Below are 20,359 nucleotides of genomic sequence, written 5' to 3'. Positions count from 1 at the left end.
GTCACAAGGTAACTAATTATTAGCAAATATAGTGTCTGTCAGAACTTTTAACTAACTTATCTTTCTAGTTGCAAAAAGTACTTTAAAATCATGTTTTACTAAACACAGTTCAAACTGTTACTCAAATGCAAATATACTAATGTTGGATTGCAACAAAGGAAAAGATTCTCAGGGTAAAACAATTATATACTTACAGTTTTGAAAAGGTTTTCAGAAGAAATGACTGATATCATACACTTAAACTTTGACCTTTATTCTAAATTGTTAAAAATTAACCCAAGTATACTTAATTGCAGATTTTTTGCTTTTGCCAGTTCCAGATGCACATGTTAGTGAACTCATTCAGATATGAAAAACAGGCTTAAAAAGTGTACAGAATTGTGTATATTTACAGGTTTAGGCAGTGTTCAAGCAAAGGGTGACACGAAGTCAGACTGAAAAACAGGAACAAGTCTGTGTTTCTCACATTTTGAGAGGATGTTTAAGCCCTGAGTTGCTAGATGGAATGCAGCACAAGCATAATCATTGGCTTCTTTTGGCTGTCTTGGAACTATTTGGAAGAAAGTATAGCCCTTTCCAGTCTTTATAAAGTACTTGCCTCTGAAGCACAGTGACATAACCTCACTCTTTCCGACATCTCCATCTGCAGGTCTTCAGTGTTTTTTGTAGTATAACAGCCTTTCTGAATCTTTTTTTCTATGTAAGTTTAAATATATGCTGAATAACTTGCATGTTGTTAATTCTAGAACAAGGCAAAAATCCTGATAATTAGGTACTTCTATATTTACTATGGGCATCCTATCTTTTGGGACTGTTGTTGAGTCATGATGGTTCACCATGAAGAAGAGAAAGATTGGAAAACTGCCCATGGTCACACGGCCCATGGTCACATTGTGGCTGTACTGCAGGCTGAGTGCTGGTAGTTACTGATTACTGGATGTTACAAAACCAAAGAGTAGTTTGACCAAGTGAAATGCTATTGTGAAAAACAGGTCAAGTGACTGCAATCAAACCAGGTAGACACCAGATGTGGGAACCATCAGAGAGACATTTGAGTTATTTGACTATTGGTGCTGAAGCAGGTTTCATCTGTGACCTTAAGCCTTTTGAGGACATTTATGTTTGCCTCCCTCACAAGAGTAACTACATATGCACATGAAAACCCCACATGCAAAGTCTACAAAATGTGGTGAGTGTGGGATTGGTATTATTGAACTCCTGGCTTTGAGCACAACCTCCTAGGACAGTGTTTCTATGCTTTCTTCTAGCTGGAGGAGCACAAAGCTTTCCTGAAAAATCCTTCCAAATTAACATACACCTTTCAAGGTTAGGCAGCTGTAAGTGGAGAATTAGCAGACCAGCAAGGTCTCACATACTTAGAAGTACAATACTGTACTGAAAAACATTTTAATTTGAAATATCACTAATATAACTAGCTTTGAGGCTATCTAGACCTTAAACAGTTAATTTTTATGGTCATTCTGCAGACCACCTGTTGATGGCTTACAGACCACTGGTGGCTGAGAACCCCACCCTGCTCAGTGCTGCACCAGAGCATGAGATGAGGCATTTTTCCCTGTTTTTTGTTGTTGTTGTTGGTGGTGGTGGTGGTGGTTGTTTGTTTTTGTTTTTCTTAGAACAAAAATACACAATAGTAAATTATTGAGAGCATGTCTTCTCAGTTCTCACACACTAGAAAATTTCTCAAGTAAAAATCTGTTAGCATGTGTTTCTAGTATGAGAAAATTCTCATAATCCCTCAGAAAACATATATTTCACAAGAACTATAGCCCTGCTTTCTGTCCTTTCTTCATGATGATCTCCAAAAAATCACACATGATGGCTGTACTGAGATTTTGCTTATACAATTTAAATAAAATTAGAAATTCTGCTTCCAGCTTTGATTTCCTAAAACTAAAATCTGAGGTAAAGTATTATTTCCCAATAAGATATTTTGAGGTTTTTCTTGCATTTTATATTTTCCCCATTTTTATATTGCTGCTTTGGGAAAACTGGAAAATTAAAAAATAATAATAAAAAAAAAAAAATGTGACAAAAGAAGAAGAAAATACAAAGGCAGTGGTCCCGGTTCTGTCCAATACTGTTTTGTGTTCACAGAAGACAGTACTATGAAAAGGTAATACTGAACAGAGTTAGAAGATGGCTGAGTATAAAGCTGCCTTAACTCCATGTGATCATCCTTACTTCTCTTAATAAAACAGCTAAAGGTGATGAGAGAAGACACTGCCCACACAAATGGCAGTTTATGACCATTTATGAACAGTGTTTGTCAACAGCATCATAATATTTATTCAGCTGTAAAGTAACTTCTCCCATATGAGGTGCAACAGCCTTCCATGGCTATGCCTTGGTTTTTGTAGGACAGAAGTCTCAGTGTCATTAGAGTATTACCCTTGCTTTCGCATTAATAATATCTTATTTTCAGTAGTCCCATTGTAATAATCAGCTATGAAAATCTGTCTGCAAGCAATCAAAAGACTTCATTAGGAGAGTGCACATGGAATTTGATATATGATATTTATCTTAACCGATTAGAAACCAGAACTGTAGATCTCAGTTTAATTGTTTTTTTTAACCCTTGCTTAGGTATTACAAGAGTTTAGTATGCCTGTCTTCTTTCTCACACCATCCATTTTTTTATATTTCATGTCATAACTATTTGTAGAATATATTATAAATATGCTTTATATTTAAAATGATATTTTTTACAAGGGTCATGATTTTGACTACAGACATGATCATACTTATTTAAAAATATTTACGTGAGCTTCTGAGATATGTGTATAGGTATTCCCATTATCTATAGAAAATAAGCAAACCACTGAAATAATAACAATAATAATAATTAAAAAAACATTGTTTGGGTTTTTATTTATTTAATATTTAAATAAATAACTGCTAAGTAAACTTTGAGGAGGTAGAAAATCATAGAAACACCACATACAGGATATTATTTTGTTGAATAATAATTTCTGATCAGGGTGAATGAAGTTGAAGATTCAGACCCAGAAGGAATTACAATAAACGGAAAGCAAAAATTCCAGTCAAAGAAATACCTCCTGATAGTAGGCACGTAAAATTTTGTTTTAAATAATTCTTTCTGTTTCAGAGAAAAACAAATCAGATGGCAGTTTAAGTGCCACCTTAAGACAAATAGGTGCTCCCTTTCCTTTTGAAATGCAAAATAAAATAAAATAAAATAAAATAAAATAAAATAAAATAAAATAAAATAAAATAAAATAAAATAAAATAAAATAATAAAGGGGAAGAAGAAAAAAACATTCTATCTTTTTAAAAGCTGAAGCATCTCTTTACTATGATGGCTTTAATTACTGCACACATCTGCTTATGTCAACTCACTTTTCAGGTTTAAATGCCTGTTTCCAGAGATCCACACTGACCATTATAAAAGGTTTATTCTTGTATGTGCCACTCAGTTTTGATCCATTCACATCAGCATATTTACAAAAAGTCTGAAAATAGGGACCTATGTGATGAACATTCTAAGAAGTTAAAGAACTTTCTCTTACTGATGTACTTAGATGTGAACTTAGCTTATATTTAAAAGAAAAAAGAAGAAATAGATGCTTCTAGGGCATATTCCTTGGGACACACACGTGTGCATGCATACATACTAACAAGAGTTATACTAAGGAGAGTTCGTGTTCATGAAACAGTAATACCAACAGTAATACCAACTTTCTTTCTGGTGGTGTTTTTTTCCCATGCCACTATGAGAAAGGAAGTGCTATTTGAATTATATAAATAATGGTTTAATGGAGAAAGGATTTTTTTCTTACAAATGAACAAAGGCTAGTAGTATCCATATATTCGGCTCTATAGCCCTAGAAGAAGGAAAAGCCTTATACAGGAAAAAACAAAGAAAATATTCCATTGAAAATAGTGTTTTCCTAGAAAAAAAAAAAATAAATATATATATATATATATAATAGATCAAAAATACATTTATTTGATGTTTTGAATAAATTCAATTTATTTGAATTTAGCTTTAGAATTCTACAGAGCTTTTATATTTTCTTGGACATTTGGGGAGCTGAAGGATGTTGAGGGAACACTTTTGTGGTAAGTTCACACTCTCAATTTTAAAGCAGATAATTGACACCTACTTGTGTGATCTGTGTGTATAAAAAAGGTGCCTGAAGGGATACATCCACAGGGGCCATGCCTGAGCACTTGGTGAATGGCCTCCGTCAGCTGCTGTGAATTTTCAGTGTTTGGATGTGCTTAGGTGCCACTGGGAGGCACTTACTGTACATGCCTTGACCTTTATAACCTGCTTTTGTTTCAGCACACAGGCTTCAGCAGTGGGACTGAGATACTGAATGAAGGTGAGAAGTCACTGCCAGATCTTTGCAAGGCATCAGTAACATGCGTAAATTAAATAAATCTCCAAAATAAGTTGGAATAGAGATATGAAATTTACATAAATTCAAAAATGCACAGTCTTTAAATATTCAGTAAATTAATGTAAAATTCATGAAGTGTGGAATTCAGTGTTTTTCTCTATTGTGACTAACTGAAGCATTATAGAGCATCTCTGATGTTTTGGAATATTGAATCCCCACTTTCTTGATGGGATTCCTCCTAAAAACCCTCATTTGTACCAAGTTCACTGTTTCCTACATTATTAGACCACCACTTCAGAAACTGAGAATATACGTATTTTCTTCAATATGGAAAGATCTTGTTTGAGGGGCACCCTTATCATTCCAGTGTTCCAATAAAAGGAAAATACCTTGAGAGAGTAAAGTATTTGTATAGAATCAGAATCAGCTATACTCTATTCTTAGCAAGTAGCTTTGTTGAAGATCCTCATATAGACTCTCTAAATAGGTATTAGACAGAGACAGATATTTCCAGAGAGCAATTTATCCCACCTTAAGACAGCTGTCTAAAATAAGTGGGAGGAAATGGTCTCTGGAGGTACTTCTTCTTTCCTTTTGACTTGAAAGTCTGAAGAGCTAGCTTAGTCTAGATAACTAACTTTTAGACAGAAGAAAATCAGGTCAGATGACACCTATCCTGTATTTTTCTGCTTCTTATGTCATTCTAGATCTACTCATCTTGGCCAAGAAACAAAAAAGGCTGTCATCCAGTGGCTCTCAGACTAAGGTCAGGACCTCCTTACAATTGCTTGTGCAACCTCACAGGAAATTCAAAATGTAGAGCCGATGTAAATTTTCAATTAAAAAGCAACAACAACTACTTGTCTTGTGCCTAAATATTACAAATAATGATGAATTATCTACCCAAGATACAGGTGTGATTTTTGGCCTCACTCTAAATATGGCAGATCATTTTGGAAACACTGAAAACTAAATAGCTCTTTTCCAGCAGTGCAGTAGTATCCAACCACAAATGGAAGTTAAATTGGGAAAAGATAGAAACATGAGCTATGTCTCCATAGAGTTTAGCACTATAGCAATTCTGGGTTGCACATCCTGTAGGACATAGCATGGTAAAACAGAAAAGGATGTTGTGATACAGATTAGATTCCCTGCCCTACAGATTAGATTCCCTCAAAGCTGGACCACAGTCCAAGCAATGTTTTTATCAGTGATATCTCCTGAGATCTGCTTCCCTACTACAGGCTCATCAGTAGACATAAGGGAGCTTAAAATGTTAGTCCTCACTCATACTGATGAGGACAGTGGACATTCATCACTCTTGTAGCTGCATAGCCATGCTTTTCCCAGTCAAATGAAGGCTAACAGAGACAACTTCTAACAAGAACAACACAGAACTTTTTTCTGAGGGTCTGAGTGCACACTGCCAAGTTAAGCCTTTGAACAGGCCAGCAAAGCTGAGTCTGGAAACCTCACAAAATAGGCTCTTACACCGCACTGTATTTGCTTTTTACTTTCAGCTGTTCATACAGCTCACAATATCTGCACAGGGAAAACAAAACAAACCAAACCAAACAAACAAACAAAAAACCTTCTCAAGGTAATTTGGGAATTTACCCTCTCAGAAGACAGAGAGGAAGGATACAAAATAAAGAAAGCTATAATAATTTAACTGAGCCTTCTTTATTCAACAATGTATTTATTCTGGTAGTTGTTATACTAGCCTAAGGTATGTTTTGGATAGCCACAAGGTCTCATTGGACTGGCACCTGTAAATCTCTTGATTTACAGAGAGCTTAATCTAGAAAGGGAGTAAATCAAGAGAGAGAAAGAGAGCTTGATTTACTCAAGCTAGGAAAGCACCCATCTCCATTTAATAAAGAAAGTGGGGTGTTGTTTATCCCTGTATATGCAGAAGCACAGAGAGGCACAAGACCTTCTGCCCATTTTGACCCTGAATTCAGATGTAATTTGAACATGCAATACCCGTTTCTTTCCTCTCACCTCATCAGAATGCAGTTGTCAGCTACAAACTAAATGAAGATTCAGATGTGTCTTCCACCCTTGACTCTGCCATTGACTCTGTGCATCACAGTTAAACTAATTATTTCAGGTTTTCCCCTGTAAAACAATAAATTGTCATTTATAGCATGCATTGATAGATATGTGGAGATAATATTAAGGTATGTGGATATAATATTATCTATATGCAAAACATAAAAGATTGTTTATTTTCATAACTAACTATATTTAAACTAGTAAGATTGTCATAACACTGTTTCTTTCAATAGAAAGGATCAATATATTGACTTCCATGTGTTTGAATGTTTTTTGGTTTTGTTTTAGCAAAACAGGTTCATGTCTTTCTGCTTTGTGTCAAACTCTATAAAGACATACAATTCTTCATACTCCACAAAATTTGCCACAAGGCTAGAAGACATTCTGTTACACAAACTTCTATTTTTAAACGATAGAAAATACAAATGTTCTGATTGTCAAAACAGCTTTTCAGAATCAATTACCTGTGGAAAAAAAGTTGAATACCTAATGATATACTTTTGGGCAGTACCTCCTTTTTATAATACAAAGGAATTTGTTGTGTGTTCAGGTCGTCAGCTTTCCACTAACGAGGCATATTGTCTCATGAACACACTTTTAAGAGAAGTTAAAGGAACAAATGTACTGTAGGTTGACTGGCAGTTCAAAGGCTTCAAAGACTCTCTGGAGTCTTTTCCTCTAAAAAAAAAAATGACATTAACTGTGATTCATCAATCAGTGGTTTATGTAATCTGATAGCATTTCACTTTTGCTATCCATCAAGTCCCCAAGTTTCTTGGTGTGTGATAATATGCTTTGTGAGATAGCGTCACACAGCTGGTTAGATACAAGTTACTAGAAAATGTTTAAAGGTGATATGCCTAACCTTTCAAAGTGCTCTTTGAATAGGGACCTCTTCTAAGACAGCTCAGTCCTAAAAGGTGAGAAGCATCCTCATATAAGAAGAGAAGCTCTGGGAACCTGGGTGAACTTTTGGGAACTGGGCACATAGCTATGCATCTACCTGTGAGCACGGCTTTCTAGCTACAAATATATCTTTTTTTTAAAACATGGGCAATTTTTATAGGATCTCCCTTTCTTGCTCAGAAAGAAGTTGCATGAAATATACATCCTCTTTTGACAAGGGAAATTAAATAAATGACTTCAGATAACAGTATACACTTAAGACTCTATCATAAAAAATACCTCTATGGTGATAATTTTTATGACTCTTTCAAAAGATGTTTAATCAACTGCTGCAGACTGTTATGAGTGTTATGTAAGCCAGCAGGACAATATATGACCTGGAGCAGGGGGCTGTAATGACCCATAACACCATGGAGAAGATAGTGACAGTTATGACAACTGCTTATAAAATATTTTAGGAATGTGTTAACCCTTCATTGACATGAAATTATATGAACTGTTATGTTATACTGATATAAAATTATACATGTATATAACACTGCCAAAGTTCTTAATTTTTTTCACACAACACCAATAAGCATGAACAATGTGGCAACGCAATATTTTTTGAAAAATAAAACTAGTCATTTTCAACCTGGGGTACTGCATCAGGAAGTAGGATAGGGATTCTCTAAAGAGTAACTGAAGCAGGTCCACGGTCACTAGAATCATAGTCACAGCCAGAGGTCTACCCACCATCTGGAAATGCATAAATCAAGGGGGAAAAAAATGAAGTCCACCAAACTAGACAATAGTTTACACAATCAAAAAGGCTCTGAACCCAAAAACAGAGCTTATGCCACCCTTCTAAATAAACACTTAGTAAGTCCAACATGCGTGGACTTTAAGATGATTGTCCTGAAATATCTGCTTTGCTGCTCTGCACAGGGTTCTGAATCAAATGCTGTGATAAGATGAATTCTTAGTTTTGTCCCGTTAAAACTGCAGCATTCATTGGCAAAATATGTGTTAAAATGAAATTATTTTAATATGTTAATGACATAAAAACTCCAGAACTTCAATTTTTTTGTGTTGCAATAGTGCAGTACCTTCAATTCTGCACTGGGCATTTGGTTCAACAACAGTTTATTGCAGAAAACATCACCTTTAGAATTAGCCATGCCACATACCTAAAGTATTTGTGAGATTTTACATTTAAATATTGTCTTTTCCATACCATTCATGTCTTCTGCTGTCAGGGAAGATCTCAGTCAAAAGTGGAGTAGTGGCTAATCAGATGGAAACAGCAATATTTGGTATAAAAAAAAACATGTAAAATGACCATAACAGAGCAAAAGTGCAGTACATTTTTCCAGGTATATATACTGATTTTCTAATGAATTTGTAATGACTTCTTTCAGCAGAGAGACAACTTCATGTACTGATTCATGTTCCTTGTGCATATCAAAATCTTTTCTCATCTCCAAGTAGAATGAAAAGGTCAGGTCTTCTGCTCACACATACAATAATGCAAGCATACATCAAACACAGCCCCACTGCACTTCTCTTTGAAGGAGGGCTACCTTGTTTTGCACCTCAGAGTGCTGACATAAAATAAAAAAGTTAATTTATCTTTCATGGTATTGTCAATGTAAATTCTCCTACACATGCTAGTACGCTGCATTTGCCCCTGGTGAAAAATTATTACTAACATGACTGATTCCCAGTTCAGCACAATTCTCCTTTTTAAACAGGAGAGAAAATGCCACTATTAATAGCAGAGCTGTCAAGACAGCATCATCTGAAAGACTCAGAGTGTTTCAAGACAAAGCCAGATTGTCATTCTCTTGCTGCATCTTGCAGAGAGAGGGAAAAAAAAAAAAAAAAAAAAAAAGAAAGAAAAAAAGTCTTATTGTTGAAAGTCAGATAGTTTAAAAGAAAACTTAGTTTAAACTTATGCATTGGATCAGGTAAGGAGGGCTGATGTGATTCTGTGTAGATTTATTTTGAAAACTAGCAGTTTCTTTTAAATGGCTCCATTTGCTCTCTACATTTTAGCTATTCACCTGTTCTCAAATAACTACAGGGAGCATGGAGGGTGGTTCCTGGTCTCACTGTATCTTCCACAAACAGATGTCTGTGTTCTTTAAAATATGTTGGGGCATGGAAGAGGTGTTAAGAGTTCTCACAATAACATTTAGTATATCAGAAACAGCATTTCTACACAGACCTAATTCCTTAATCTTTTTTTTTTTTTCCCTTAGAGTAGCATGCAAGGAGTCTTCATTCTGTACATCAAGTAGCTCTGTAGTCACTCTGAACTTGTCTGTAAGGAGACCTAAGCAGTGAGCCAATATGTGAATTTACAGTGTAGTGACTCTGCAGGGAGATATTCCAAGTAAGTGTCACAGCCTTCCTTTTAGCAAAATAATTTGTTCTGTTTTGAAGTACTCGTTTGAGTCCACCTATTAATAGGACTATATATACTATTGTGCTAGTGTATATATGACATTACAGCAATATATATGAAAGCTGAATACCTTTCTGTAGATGACTCCTCATAGACTGCTACTTTGGATAATTATCATAGCAGAAAGCAATGGATGCCTCAGGTTACCGGGATGGAAGAAGAGCAGTAATATTTCACATTACTGAGTTAACATAAGCAGCATCTAGAGCCCTTGTAAGTGACATTGATAACCAAAGGAGAGTTCTGCTTTTGCTTATATTTCTGGAAACTTATTTCAGGACGGATTAAAAATATCAAGAATTTAAAGCATTTGTTGTATGAAAAGGTGAATTGTTGGATGCAAGCCAGTAGGAGCAAGTCATGAAATTAAAATTCTATAAACTCTAAGTAGGAATGGCATTAGGAAATAAAACGTATCGATCACAGAAATGACTGTGCTGTCATTTCTGACTTTTCTGATGCAAACATGGTTTTTATTTCCCTTGCATGGGAGATTCCCAGCCACAGGAACTGACTCAGCACAAACTCTCCTGAGCCCATTCTCAGATCAATCATTAGCAATAGCCTTTTGAGGATACATCATTGTTCTGGTCAATGATGTGAGCTGAGTAGCATGATAAATCGTAAAGGATGGCTTTAAGATTCTGTTAATTATCCAAATTACTTAATTCCATTTACTAGTCAGTTCCATGGATGACCACCCTTCATTTCTGAATCACCTGTTTTTTTCCACAGTGGGATAAATTGTTACCTTTGTCTCCATTAACTCTTCTGCTGCTGCTTCCACGTTTTTTTCAACAGAGTTAACATAAGTTTGGGGATCAACAAAAAGAGCTGACAGTTTCTATCAGTGCTGAAATAGCCCATGCCAAGTAGGAGTAACAAAGGAAGGCATGCTAACATGCTAGTAAAAGCAAGTTTGATAAAACAATATTTAAAGAAAGCAAATGTACATATCTTAAGTGCTAACAGTAGCAAATTACAACTCAACTCACTGGAAAATACAGACTGTCTAGTATTCATCAATACAGTAACAAGCAAGAAATACTGGGAAGACAATATTATAGCCAAAATTTTCAGGCTTCGGCATTCAAATGCAAAAAAAATCAGGGAACTATCCAGGTTCCTAATCATGGGTGTCTAGTGCAATTTTAGACACCCTCTGATATTCTACCTAGTCAGCAGTTGCTAAAACAGTGCCCAGCTAGCCAGGTTCATGCATGATAATACTGGATGTCCTAGGGGATATGAAATAACAACAAGCAACTCTGTCTAGACACCTGACTTATATCTCTAAATTTTAGGATTGGCCACTTGAACACAAGGCACTTAAACTTTTTCAAATGTGCTGACATTATTGATGAAACACTTTTTATAGTTTACTTATGTTTTGATGCTCAGTTCAAACTTATTTATAAGAAATAAAAGGCTAAATATGTTATAAAAATTAAAAAAAAAAAAAGTCAGATTATATGAAATATTTTGCTCAACTCAGAAAACTACGAGCAGTAACACTTGCACCATTCTGTTTCATTTCTGGTAGTATTTATGCTGACGCATATTAATGCAGTTACTATTGTGATTTCTGGTTTATTCTAAAAATTGAAATATGCCCATTTCAGATTAATGCTTAAAGTTTTTTCTTTTCTGTTTTAATACAACGGGCAAACTAAACCATGAGTTATTCACACACTTCTAGTTCCTGGTAACTGAGCAACAGTGTAATTTACTGGAGACAGCTACCTTACACAGCAAAACATTATCTGGTAAAGTACATGCAACAAGTAATATGGCTTTTTGTGACTTTCACAAGTGGAAAAGAAACATCCATTACCAAAAGTCAGTATGTGTGTCGTTAATGTTAGTAAGCAAATATGAAATTAAGAAATTAAAATCAGCCATTAAAAGGGAGCAGCAGCCAACCAGGAGGTATCAAGAATAGCCTAAGAAAAAATGTAAATACATGTATGACAAAGAGAGGGAGACAACCTTGAATGTCAGGAAACTGAGAACAAAGGAGAAATTAAAGCAACCATGATGGAATTCGTTTCACAGACATCTGTAGTGTAAACAACTGTAATGGAGCCAGTCACTCAAGGCTGTTTTTATAGCCAACAAGGAGAAACAGGCACAAATCATTTGAGCTATTCTAGTCTCCTACATTAGGAACATACACTAGAATGCTCTCTCTATACATCTCACAGTTAGATAAATTCAACTCCCCAGTAAGAACAGCAGACACTTCAGAGAATACTGACTCCCTGTTCCTCTTCTGTCAGTATGTTACACTGCAAAGTTCATCCTCTTGCATGTTTACGTAGGCAGTTCCAGAAGGGACCGAGGCATTGGCATTCCATATCCTCTGCTTTCTTTGTAAACCTCATCTCTGGTGTCACCTTACCCCCATACAGGCATAACATGTTATATAATTCTTTTTATATGGACTTAAATGACAGTATAAATATGTACAGTTATCATGTAACTACCAAGGACAGAGTTTTTCCTGTGTTTCTTTACTGAGAATAGTTGTTTTCACCTTTAACATGATAACATTTTTCATGCTGAGTAATTAAGGGTGTTTTTGAGATCAAGGTTAAAGAACTTTATCAGTGATAAAAATAGTACTAACCCCTTCACTGATTGGTACTAACTACACAGTCAGTACTTAGTGCCAGGTTCTTGAAATTTCAGGTCTGCTGTCACAGAGATTCCACGATTTCATATTCCATTCTTGTTTGTGTGGGAAAAAAAAAATACACTACTTCTGCATAAGAGAATCTGTAACAGAAGCAGTAATTCTTCATTTTATTAACATATCTGAACAATAGCTGGATAGACTTCTTGCTGATTCTGCCAAGATTCTATGTGGTCCAGAAGAGAATGTAATGCTCCTGGGATAGCATGAGCCTAGTTTCATTCCTAGAATACACTCAAGAATTTCTATGTCCTTTAAAGCATTAAGGGTTTCCCAAGACACCTTGCAGGACAGCTGGAATTGGGATCTGGGACCAATATTTATTTAAAAAGCTCGTTTCACTTCTCTTATGTCAACCTATAGCTTGATTCAAGCTTGATACATCACTTAGATGCTGATAACTGATTCTGAATATTCAGTCTAATCTTTCAACAGCTCAGCCAAACTGCATCTAATCTATCTACTGCTTTTAAGGAGTTGAAATGACCTGAGGCTGCCTTTTTGCAGAAGCTGAGCATGCCTGACACTGCTGAGAGCCAGTGGAACCCAGATTTCTTCCCACTCTGGAAGAAGTGCACCAAGGTACTCAAGTTCAATATTCAAACTGTGAATATTGGCTGGTGTCGATAACCAGACAGATTATTAGCATAATTATTTTGGCACAATTCTATCTCTGTAAAATGGGTCTAATCATGCCTTCATTTCCAGGGAGTGAAATTGTTGTAGTGTTTCAAAATGCTACAGTGAAAATGACACTAGAATGTTATTTCATTCCAGTCAAATGCTATAGTGAAAACATCAATAGGAAACTTTATGGAGAGATAAATCTGTTTCAGATGTTGCACAGAACATATTGCCATGGTGAAGACATATCAAAACTATTCTTATTTCTTGCACACAGGAACTGTCTGTCCAGAACAAGATAAAAGAAACCTAGGAAAAAGAAAAAAAGAAAAAAAAAAAAAAAAGTACATGATTGCATCATTAAAAACAGACAGCAAACTATTCAGGAGCGGCATCCTTTTTTTTTTTTATTTTTAATAAAAACATTTTATCACTCGCAAAAGTCCTATTGAAAGACTAGGTGTTGTATCAGTTTAAGAGGATACTATCCCAGCTAAATATCCCTTCTACATTCAATCTAATAGCACAGATGCCTGAAGAGGTTCAACACTGGATCTTTTGCTATTTCAGTACAAAATAAGGTTTTATAGACTAAATGGACAATGAAGGAAGCTTCCAGTAAAGGCAACATCTTTGACACTGGAGCAGTTATAAATGAATTCATGTCCTGTGGGAATATCAAAGATCTGTGTGATTCTTATCACATAATTCTTATCGCAAATAACTTTGTCTGTGATCTTTTGTCAACATCTTAACATCCATAAATAATTGAAAAACCAGTTTCCCAAAGGCACTTAGGCACCTGAAGGTATAATTAAAGACAACTACTGTGAAAAAAAAAAAAAAAAGAAAAGAAAAGAAAAAAAAAAAAGCAATTTGCTTAATTCCCACTGAAATCAGGAGAAAGGGTTCCAATCTGTATCATTGACAATCTGCGATCAGGCAATGTATTTTGTTATACAGTTTTAAAAAAATAGTCTCTTAAAAGCTGTATATCTTTTCTATGCACCATATTCTATGCACACTATAAATAAATTTGCACAGGCTGCATTTATTTCAGTATTCCCTAGCTTTTTAATACTAGTCTTTACCTTCTTAAGAATATTAATTGAAACAATTTGCATGTATGAAATAAAGAATCTACCAGTATTAGTAAAACAAAAGATTTTACATTATAATGACAGAATTCCATTCTTATTTTTACTTTACTGAAAAGTTAATTGATTTCTACATTGTTACCCTGAATGATCACCCTATCTGCCAATTTAAATCATTTTATCTCTTTTCTTATAGCTTGCACAGCTTTTAGCCCTTCAAATGTTTTCGTGTTTTGATCATCATATCCTTCTACAATAAACCCCTCCAACTTTACCTATTCTATCTTTTCTAATATGTCTGTTTTCTTATGTTTCAGTTACTGGTGATCTGTTGTTTCATTTAATCCAGCTTTTTTTATAACTTTTTGTTACCTTATTTAGCCCTTGAAAACACCCACAGGGAATATTACCTCAGCATCTTATCAGAACTGTAAAGCTGAGGCTACAGTTCTGATGTGCAGTATGCTATTACAGTATCTTCATGAGGGCATCCTGCATATGCTAGGTTAATATTTACTGATGTGCTAATGGAATAATGACTGATCTGCCTCTGCTCCTCTCTGGGGCACCTTCTATGTATAGGGATTAATGACAGTCTCTCTCTGCTGCCTGATGTCAGAGCTGAGAAAGGTGTGAAGGGTATATAAGAGCCGTATTACTTGTCAGCAAGGAAGGGGGAAAAGGGATACTCCAGAGCTAGATGCAAGCGTGGAATTGTTGCATGCACCCTTCCAGCTAACACAGGCGTGCATCTTCAGTTAGCTCCCTGACCACTGCAAGGTAAACAATTTGTCTTTTTTCTTATTTAAAATGTGATGCAACAGATGTGCTTTCAGGAAAGCACAATGTTTCTCGTTATTAATCAACAGCATTTTTCAGGAAAAGGATAAAATGATTTTGAGGTAAATTGCACTTGGGACCAAAATTTGAGATTAGGACATGTCAGGAAATGCAAACCAAAGATATGGGAAAGGATTGAAGGATTGACAGTACTAGATGGAAAATGAACATTTACTGGTGAGAGCTATCTGTCTAAAACTGCATGTCACTAAACTTGTGGGGATCATTTTTTACTCTAGCCTGTGAAGAAGACTAGCTGCTGTTGGTTTAGGACAGCATGGGCACCGGTAATAGGATACACTGAAGAGTATTTGGGATTGCTTTCAGTTTTGAATCATTATTCTTTTCAGAAAGTTTGGAAGCAAAGATGTGCAACCTAAAGCTGTCAGTTTTCCTCATTGTACTTTCTGTCGCACTGAGTTGTTTGGAAGCTACACCTATTGAGAAGTGAGTAACAAATAATCATATTTATTTCTATATAAGGGAAATATTCATATTGTTGCATGAATTGCTTTTACTTTCATGTCCCAAATAACATGAGCAAAAGTAGAGCTTTTCAAATCCTCAAGTGTATTTTATTGTTTAAAGATTATTATCTGTGGCTGATGATCTATCTGATGGGACTTCCAAGAGGCAAGGATGGATATTGCCCATCGTGTCACAGAATACACTCTCAGGACTTAGCGAGGAAATGCCAGAACAACCAGCAGCAAAGACAAAAAGGTATTGATTTCCCTTGTTTGTTCTTGCCATATCATAGGATTCAATTGTGAAGTAAACTTAAAGCCAGTGATATTTTGTTACTTGAGACTTCCTGTATGTTGTCAATTCTCAAGCAGCTTTGAATAACCTTCTTCTTGTAAATAGAGCCATTCTGTAAGACCAAAGGATAGAAAGTGAAATCCAGAGACAAAATTTGCAGATCATTTATCAGTTCAAAATTATAACTTTTTCATGAATGAAAAAAAAAAGCCTATAAATACTATGTTTCCTTGAGAAATAAGGTCTATTTTGAGAGGGCTTTTTTATTTAAATGTCATATTTCCAAGCCTGAGCTGGGGGGGGAAGAAATATATCCTGCATAATAACATTAGTTCTCTGCTAGAATAAAATTCTTTTAAAATGTAACTATTTCCTGTAAGTAAATAATATTTCATTAGTGTTAAACATCAATTTAATCATGGGAAGAATGAAAAGAAGAAATTGGTTTTGACATAATTTAACTAGTCTGACATGTATTCATGTTCATAGCGCCATAAATCCAATTTCAGGTAACTTTTTGATGAATACAATAGCATTTCAAAAAGTATTTGCAAATCTTCTAAATGATAAATACCACTGAACTACTCTATCTGTTCTTTGGTCTTTTGATTGACTTTATTCAATAACAGTTCTATTAAAGGTAGATTCAGTAAATACATGTGTCTGTCTAGTTACTGGTTCCACTCTCACCGAATTCAAATATATACATATATATTATATAACTATTTGGTTATCTTCCAAATAATTTAATAACAGAGACTAAGTCCCTGATTTTTTACAGCTTTTGGTTTTAAAAAAATAAAATAATTATTGTAATAATTATACATCAGGCTTCACCTTTATGAGTGCAGTATGCCCTATCTGCTTTTCTAGGGCCTTGGCTTACAATCTGTTAGTGGGTGCGCTATCTCGTTGAAGCACATATTCAAATAAAGGCTACAAATCAGAGAGCTGGTAGGCATGATGGATTCAGTCAGGCTTGACATCAGTTAGTAAAGTGGTAACTTCCTGCAAGGACTGGAGTTTTAAACTTGAGTGTCGGTGCATAATTTTGTATCATTAAAGAAAAGGAGAACTCTGTCTCCACAAACAATTCAGGATTTCTATGAGAAGCAGGTGCTGTTTGAACCTCATATATTAAGGGCTTGATTAAACTCTTTTTACATCTACAGAAAAAAAAGAAAATCTAAGGGAATCTATATCAAATCCTATGCAACCACTTACTTTAAATATAGTTACATATTTAAAATATTGACTGCTTAGAAATTGCTGTCTATTTGCTGATCAAGAACCAGTATAGTACACACATTAAAATTCTAGATGAAATTTTAGATAACAGATTTAGTCGATCCATAGGTAAATATAGTAATAATTGCTCTGAGTTTGAAATTGGAAATTGTAAATCTTGACAGTGAATTACTACTGAAAATTGTTGTCTACTACATGCTACCTCAACATGAAGAAACCCAAGAAAATTAACAATTCTATAAGCAATCTCAGTTTATAATACAATCTCAGCTACAATAATCTCAGTTTAAAACAATCAAGTATTTCTGTCTGAAGGAAAAGCACGGTAGTCTAATTAAAAAGTTTAAAAGACTTTCAAGATATCAAAATATATAATAAAATGTTTCTCTTGAAAGAGAAACATTTGTGTATCTTGATATCTCTTTCAAGAGAAACATTTTACTGTGATTAAAACAAAAATCTCATGCTGCTTATGTCCTGCAGAGAGTTTGTAAAAGGTCTGTTGGCTCAGATCATGAAATGTTCTTTTTAGATAGAGGCTCATCCATGGACTCTATTACAGACTTCTACAGCAAATTCAAGCTGCTTGTGTTCCAACAAAGATGTGGCTCCTATTCATTACTGAAGAGATCTCTATTTAGACAGAGCTAAATCTTAAGTGGTATTGAAGCAGTTGGGAACACCTGCCACCTCTCATGATCATGACACAGTTGGGAGAGTCTTTTGGCTCAGACCATTTAGTGTGGACTGGAAGGTTACTGTTCAGTGAGAGCAGGATATGATTTGGTGGGAATAAGAGAACTAAATAAATGTTAGTAGTTGTCATTATGTTAGTAATCCTCATGATATCAGCAAGAGCTCTAAATAGACTTAGAAGTTCAGCTTAAAGCTAAACATTTAGTCACTGTTTTCACTTACTGTCTTAACTATACTATCATTACAGGTTTTCTAGATGTCATAAACTGCTTTTCTGAATATCAATAAAAGTGACATATGACTGTTAAGGTCTTTGCATTTAAATAAACCCCATCATTAAAACTGATAATAGCACACAGTGCAAAATTTTTTTTTCAGGCACAAAGTAGGTGGTAGGAAGATTGTAATGTTCCTGTATTTGTGCACATATTAAAAGAACTCCCACATTAGCACATCTCAAATGCCTTTTAGAGGTGGCACACCTGATTGCTCATCATTTGACTTCATTCTGGCTCTTTTTCTTTTATATTAGTAGTCACCATCTGGAGAAACGGAAATGCAACACCGCTACGTGTGTGACACAACGCTTGGCTGACTTTTTAGTTCGTTCCAGCAGCAACATTGGAGCAATTTATTCACCTACGAATGTGGGGTCCAATACATATGGAAAGAGGGACACAGATGGGCTTTTAAGCAAAGAACTCCAAAACAATGCACAGCTTTAGGGTGTTAAAATGACTACTGATACAGTTTTCATTAAGAGCTCAGTTTCTAACATATTGATAATGTTTCTGTCATTTATTACTTGTACAGTCTTAACAGTGCCTTGTTTTCTTTGTGTGTGTATATGTAATTTATGTTCATCATTTCACTATGAATGTACATCATACACAAGCTATTGTTTCAACTCCATTAAGAATTCCAGAAATCTGCTTGTCAAATTTCTTTGTAAAGGAAAAAAAAAAAAAAAACTACACACAATAATAAATGGAAAACTAATTAATTGCAACAGTTTTTTTTTTATTATTATTTTTATTAAAAGGCTGAAAAAGATAACTATGATGTGGATGTCTTTATAGTCACAGTTTGATAAGAGGAAAACAACTATCTTAATTAAGACCAGCAAAAATCCAAATGGTGAAAGAAGATCCAAATAACATAGAAGAACCTGCTGGTTTGGAAATGTCTACAGTGCCTTGTTTTGCCCAGCTGAAAGAACAACTAGATGAGATACTATGGCTGTATTGTGTGTATGATCAGACCAGTTAACTGACTGGTCTCTTTCCACCATAATGTGCCTAAAACTAGACGTAGCTTTTCAGCACAGATTTCTATACATACTGAGCATGGGATTTTAAGAGTTTACTATTCTTACTTTAAGACAGTATCAGTAAAATGTAAGAATCATGAGCATAAGGAGGCTCAGGGGCCACCTTATCGCTCTCTACAGGTACCTCAAAGGAGGCTGTAGCAAGGTGGGGGTTGGCCTGTTCTCCCACGTGACAGAACAAGGGGGAATGGGCTTAAGTTGCGCCAGGGATGTTTTAGGTTAGATGTTAGGAAGAACTTCTTTACCGAAAGGGTTGTTAGACATTGGAACAGGCTGCCCAGGGAAGTGGTGGAGTCACCATTCCTGGAAGTCTTTAAAAGACGTTTAGATGTAGAGCTTAGTGATATGGTTTAGTGGGGACTGTTAGTGTTAGGTCAGAGGTTGGACTCGATGATCTTGAGGTCTCTTCCAACTTAGAAATTCTGTGATTCTGTGATTCTGTGATAAGCACATTTTAAATATGAATGAAAGAAATTCACTTAACTAGCTGGCAGAAACATTTTTCTTTGTGTATTCCTTTCCTTGAACTTAAGTAATAAGGGAAGAGACAAAACCAACCAGTGTTTCAGGCATCAAAATCTATCATAGATGCAAAGTAAATTTGCCTGCTGACAAAACAGGCATTTTTTTGCAGGTAGCAATTATATTGCAACGAACATACAGGAAAACTAGTTTAGAGATGGGCAGATGTTAATGGAGTTTTCACAGTGTCATTTTCTCCTGCCCCAGTCCAGAATCACCACAGGCTTAATAAACATTTGTTCCCTTAAAATGGTATGTGAACTTTCACAGAAGTGACATCATAGCAATAGGTGTTTTGTTCAACGTTTTCTCAAGGAGAGTTCATAATTATCTGGAACACATGACTGGCCAATTATGGAAAACATTCAGCAGAATCTTAGTGCTGAAGAAGCAAGTGAAACTTTAATAATTGCCACTGGTTGATTTATTTCTGTTGTAAATAATGCCTTGAAATATAAAAAACTGTGTTAAATCCAATGTTAAATGGTACATTCCCTTCATTTCACAGTTAATACATGGAAATAAAAATTACTGCACAATTTTTTTCTGCTTTAAAATTGCTACTGACTACTCTGTTGAGAAAAGTTTCTATGTTCAGTGAAATTCTAATATATATTTATTCTAAAAGTTCTTGAGAAAACCATTCAGATGGTGTTAAACTTATCCCATATATATGCCACCTTGAAATGCTTTCCATTCTAGTGTTTTTAAAATATGTTATGCACCCATTGTGGGTTTAATTTG

At 35.1% G+C, this 20,359-nt stretch overlaps 2 protein-coding genes across 7 annotated transcripts in view; one reads left to right on the top strand and one right to left on the bottom strand.

Annotated features, from left to right (window-relative positions):
• The window catches only part of SLCO1A2 (solute carrier organic anion transporter family member 1A2), a 51,178-nt gene that overhangs the window by 22,255 nt on the left and 8,564 nt on the right, over positions 1 to 20,359 (bottom strand). Inside the window, exon 1 of one of the 4 annotated variants that reach the window (XM_072042493.1) lies at positions 6,393 to 6,411. The exons of 1 other annotated variant lie outside the window; for it this stretch is intronic. The gene's annotated coding sequence lies outside the window, so the exon portion shown is untranslated. Of the gene's footprint in view, positions 1 to 194; positions 278 to 6,392; positions 6,412 to 20,359 lie in introns of those variants that run through there. 2 more of the 4 variants (XM_021274828.4, XM_013102949.5) reach the window with 2 other exon arrangements.
• IAPP (islet amyloid polypeptide) lies at positions 1,008 to 18,739 on the top strand. 3 transcript variants are annotated; one of them, XM_038173009.2, is made up of 5 exons: positions 1,008 to 1,189; positions 13,004 to 13,078; positions 15,408 to 15,504; positions 15,646 to 15,780; positions 18,296 to 18,739. In XM_038173009.2, the coding sequence occupies exons 3-5, from the start codon at positions 15,425 to 15,427 to the stop codon at positions 18,486 to 18,488; spliced, it is 408 nt and encodes a 135-aa protein (XP_038028937.1). In that variant the 5' UTR covers positions 1,008 to 1,189; positions 13,004 to 13,078; positions 15,408 to 15,424; the 3' UTR covers positions 18,489 to 18,739. The 3 variants fall into 3 exon arrangements, with proteins under 3 accessions (XP_038028937.1, XP_071898596.1, XP_005023087.1); XM_072042495.1 differs by lacking the exon at positions 1,008 to 1,189 and adding an exon at positions 9,562 to 9,729; XM_005023030.6 differs by lacking the exons at positions 1,008 to 1,189; positions 13,004 to 13,078 and adding an exon at positions 14,845 to 14,997.

This window comes from Anas platyrhynchos, chromosome 1 (genome assembly GCF_047663525.1).
Source record: "Anas platyrhynchos isolate ZD024472 breed Pekin duck chromosome 1, IASCAAS_PekinDuck_T2T, whole genome shotgun sequence".
NCBI classification, from domain to species: Eukaryota; Metazoa; Chordata; class Aves; order Anseriformes; family Anatidae; genus Anas; species Anas platyrhynchos.
This window is presented reverse-complemented; position numbering and strand designations above follow the sequence as displayed.